General features: G+C 47.9%; 1 protein-coding gene across 1 annotated transcript; it reads left to right on the plus strand.

Moving 5' to 3' along the window:
• The first annotated feature begins 921 nt into the window (after nucleotides 1–921).
• Nucleotides 922–1,758, plus strand: Nfilz (NFIL3 like basic leucine zipper). The gene has a single exon (XM_052745710.1). It carries the CDS (start codon nucleotides 922–924, stop codon nucleotides 1,756–1,758), a length of 837 nt encoding a protein of 278 aa, XP_052601670.1.
• The last annotated feature ends 725 nt before the right edge of the window (nucleotides 1,759–2,483 follow it).

Consider the following 2,483-nt stretch of genomic DNA (forward strand, 5'->3'; position numbering starts at 1 on the left):
TGGCCATGGATTGTGAGTTACAATCTGGACGTAATTCATATGAGTCTCAGCTGCTTTTCATTTGTTATTATTTTTGTTTTTATTACTATTTTTATTATTTTATTATGAATGTGTTATTTTTTGTGTATGATATGATTGTGTGTGTGTGTGTGTGTGTGTGTGTGTGTGTGAGAGAGAGAGAGAGAGAGAGAGAGAGAGAGAGAGAGAGAGAGAGAGCACATGTGTGTCATGGCGCACTTCTGTAGGTAAGATGTCAAGCTGGGGTGTTGGTCCTTACCTTTCATCTTGCTTGTAACAGGGTCTTTTTGTTGTCCTGCCCCTGTATATGCCAGGCTACCTTGCCTGGGAGGTCCAGGGATTCTTCTGTTTCTTTCTCCTCCCATATCACCATAGGAGTACTGGGATTATGCATACATGCTGTTGTGCTTTGCTTACATGGATTCTGAGGATTCAAACTCAGGTCCTCATGCTTGCATGACAAACTCTTTAACTGCATTGCCAGCTTCCCAGCTCCTACCAGCTTGATTTTCTGAGCCACAGCTTGGCCAGTGGAACTTCATGTTCACACATTCTTTCTTTCTAGGTACATCCTTCTTCCTGTCTTCCTCCGGATCTGAGATTATTACACAGCTCCTGTATAGGGTAAGGAAAACGTTTTGGAAAGAACTTGTGTCCTCCGAAGGGACAGCTCTCAAACAGCTCTGTGGACTGGGGTGTTCTTAGGCCATATCCAGACTCAGCCTCGTTTGGCACCCCCGCCCCAGCTCCTTTCTCCTCATTACATTCCTCTATGGATCTGTCCCCCGCCCAATCTCTGCTCCATCTGATCACAGAACCAATTAGAGGGATGCGAGTCATTTGGGTCAGCCTCCTGTCTCCGGTCCAATACCTATTTTATCTTCCCCAGGTGCTGAGGCAGCTATGAATGTGGATACCTTGGGCCTGCCCAACGTATCTCATGGTCCCAGCAAAGCACTCTGGGGCACTCGCAGGGATCCACCCATGCGCCGACAGAGGGAGTTTATGCCGGAAGAGAAGAAGGACTCAGTTTACTGGGAGAAACGGAGAAAGAACAACGAGGCGGCCAAGCGGTCCCGGGAAAAGCGACGTCTCAATGATGTGGCCATTGAAGGCAGGCTGACCATGCTGCTGGAGGAGAATGCTGTACTAAGGGCTGAGCTGCAAGCACTCAAACTTCGATTTGGCCTTTTGCCTCCTGTGTGTGGTTCCCGGACGCTGCCCTTGCAGGCCTTGCTGTGGAAGAGTTCCTGGACTGGGGACTCCCATTCAGGGGCTGACTCATTCTTATCTTTGCCTGGTGCCCATGGCTGCCTGTTCAAACCATATGCCGTGGATTCTGGGATTCCAGGTTGCTCAGGCTGTCTGGTAGCTCAAGGGTGGGCTGGCTTAGCTGCTTCCCCCAGGTTCTTGCAGGAGTCACAGCCCCTGACCCCCAGGATAGTTGACAGGACCTTTCATGCCACCTTCCCAGCGGCTATCTTTGGTTGTCATTTCTTAGATGGGCATATGGGACCCAGAACACAGCTCAAGTCTTGTTGTGGGCTGTGGTCACCTGTGCCCACTGGATCCCATGCCTCAGGGCCCTCAGATATATTGCTGACATCCTCTGAGAGTTCCATTGGGTTTTCACCTGATATGAACTGCCCTGTCCCAGGTGACAGGTCTGAGGGTCTGACCCAGACTTCCTTGCCTCACAAACTGCGGATCAAATCCCAAGCCTCAAACAGCTTATGTTGAGGTTGGGAGGTTGGTCAGGGAAGTCTGAGAGATGCCTCTGGCCAGGTCCAGACCTGCAAGGGGATGGTTAAAATTATGCATGGGTGTTTATAAGGGATGTGTGGCTTGACTTTGATTAGTTACTAAGACTGGACAGGCTTTAAGGAAGTTGCCTTTACTGGGAGGATACACCTCTTGGAACCAACACCAGGGCTGTAGGTGAAGAGGGGATGAAGTCCCATATTGAATTATGTCATAATTTTTACTTTGCTCTAAAATCCAGGTGCTTCATCTCTTCACTCATCATCACCCAATCACCCATCAGTTCATCCAATGATTGTTGCTGTCATCTAGGCATCCATTTATCCTTCATATTTACACCAGTCAACTCATCTTCCCACCCATCTGCCCTTCTGTTTACTCATCTTTTATGTATCTATTTTCCATTCCCTCACTTATGTATTTCTATCCATCCTTCCATCTATCCACTTTTCTTCTTACTCATTTACCCATCTATTTATTGAGATTTCATCCATCCACCCATCCATCCATCCATCCATCTACCCACCCATCCACCCACACAGCCATCCATCCATCCATCAAACCTCTCATCCTTTACAACCTTCATCTTTTCATCCATCTTAACAGTCTATTTATCTTCCCACTCATCTGCCTGCCTGCCTGACTTCCTGTCTGTCTATCTATGCTGGCTAGTTTTTATGACAACTTGAAAGAAGCCAGAGTCA

Source organism: Peromyscus californicus, unplaced genomic scaffold, assembly GCF_007827085.1.
Source record: "Peromyscus californicus insignis strain IS unplaced genomic scaffold, ASM782708v3 Scaffold_1__1_contigs__length_55948999, whole genome shotgun sequence".
Classification (NCBI taxonomy): domain Eukaryota; kingdom Metazoa; phylum Chordata; class Mammalia; order Rodentia; family Cricetidae; genus Peromyscus; species Peromyscus californicus.

What these genes read in the sequence shown, in the direction of transcription:
- Nfilz (XM_052745710.1), top strand. Translation starts at nt 922, where the DNA reads ATGAATGTGGATACCTTGGGCCTGCCCAACGTATCTCATGGTCCCAGC.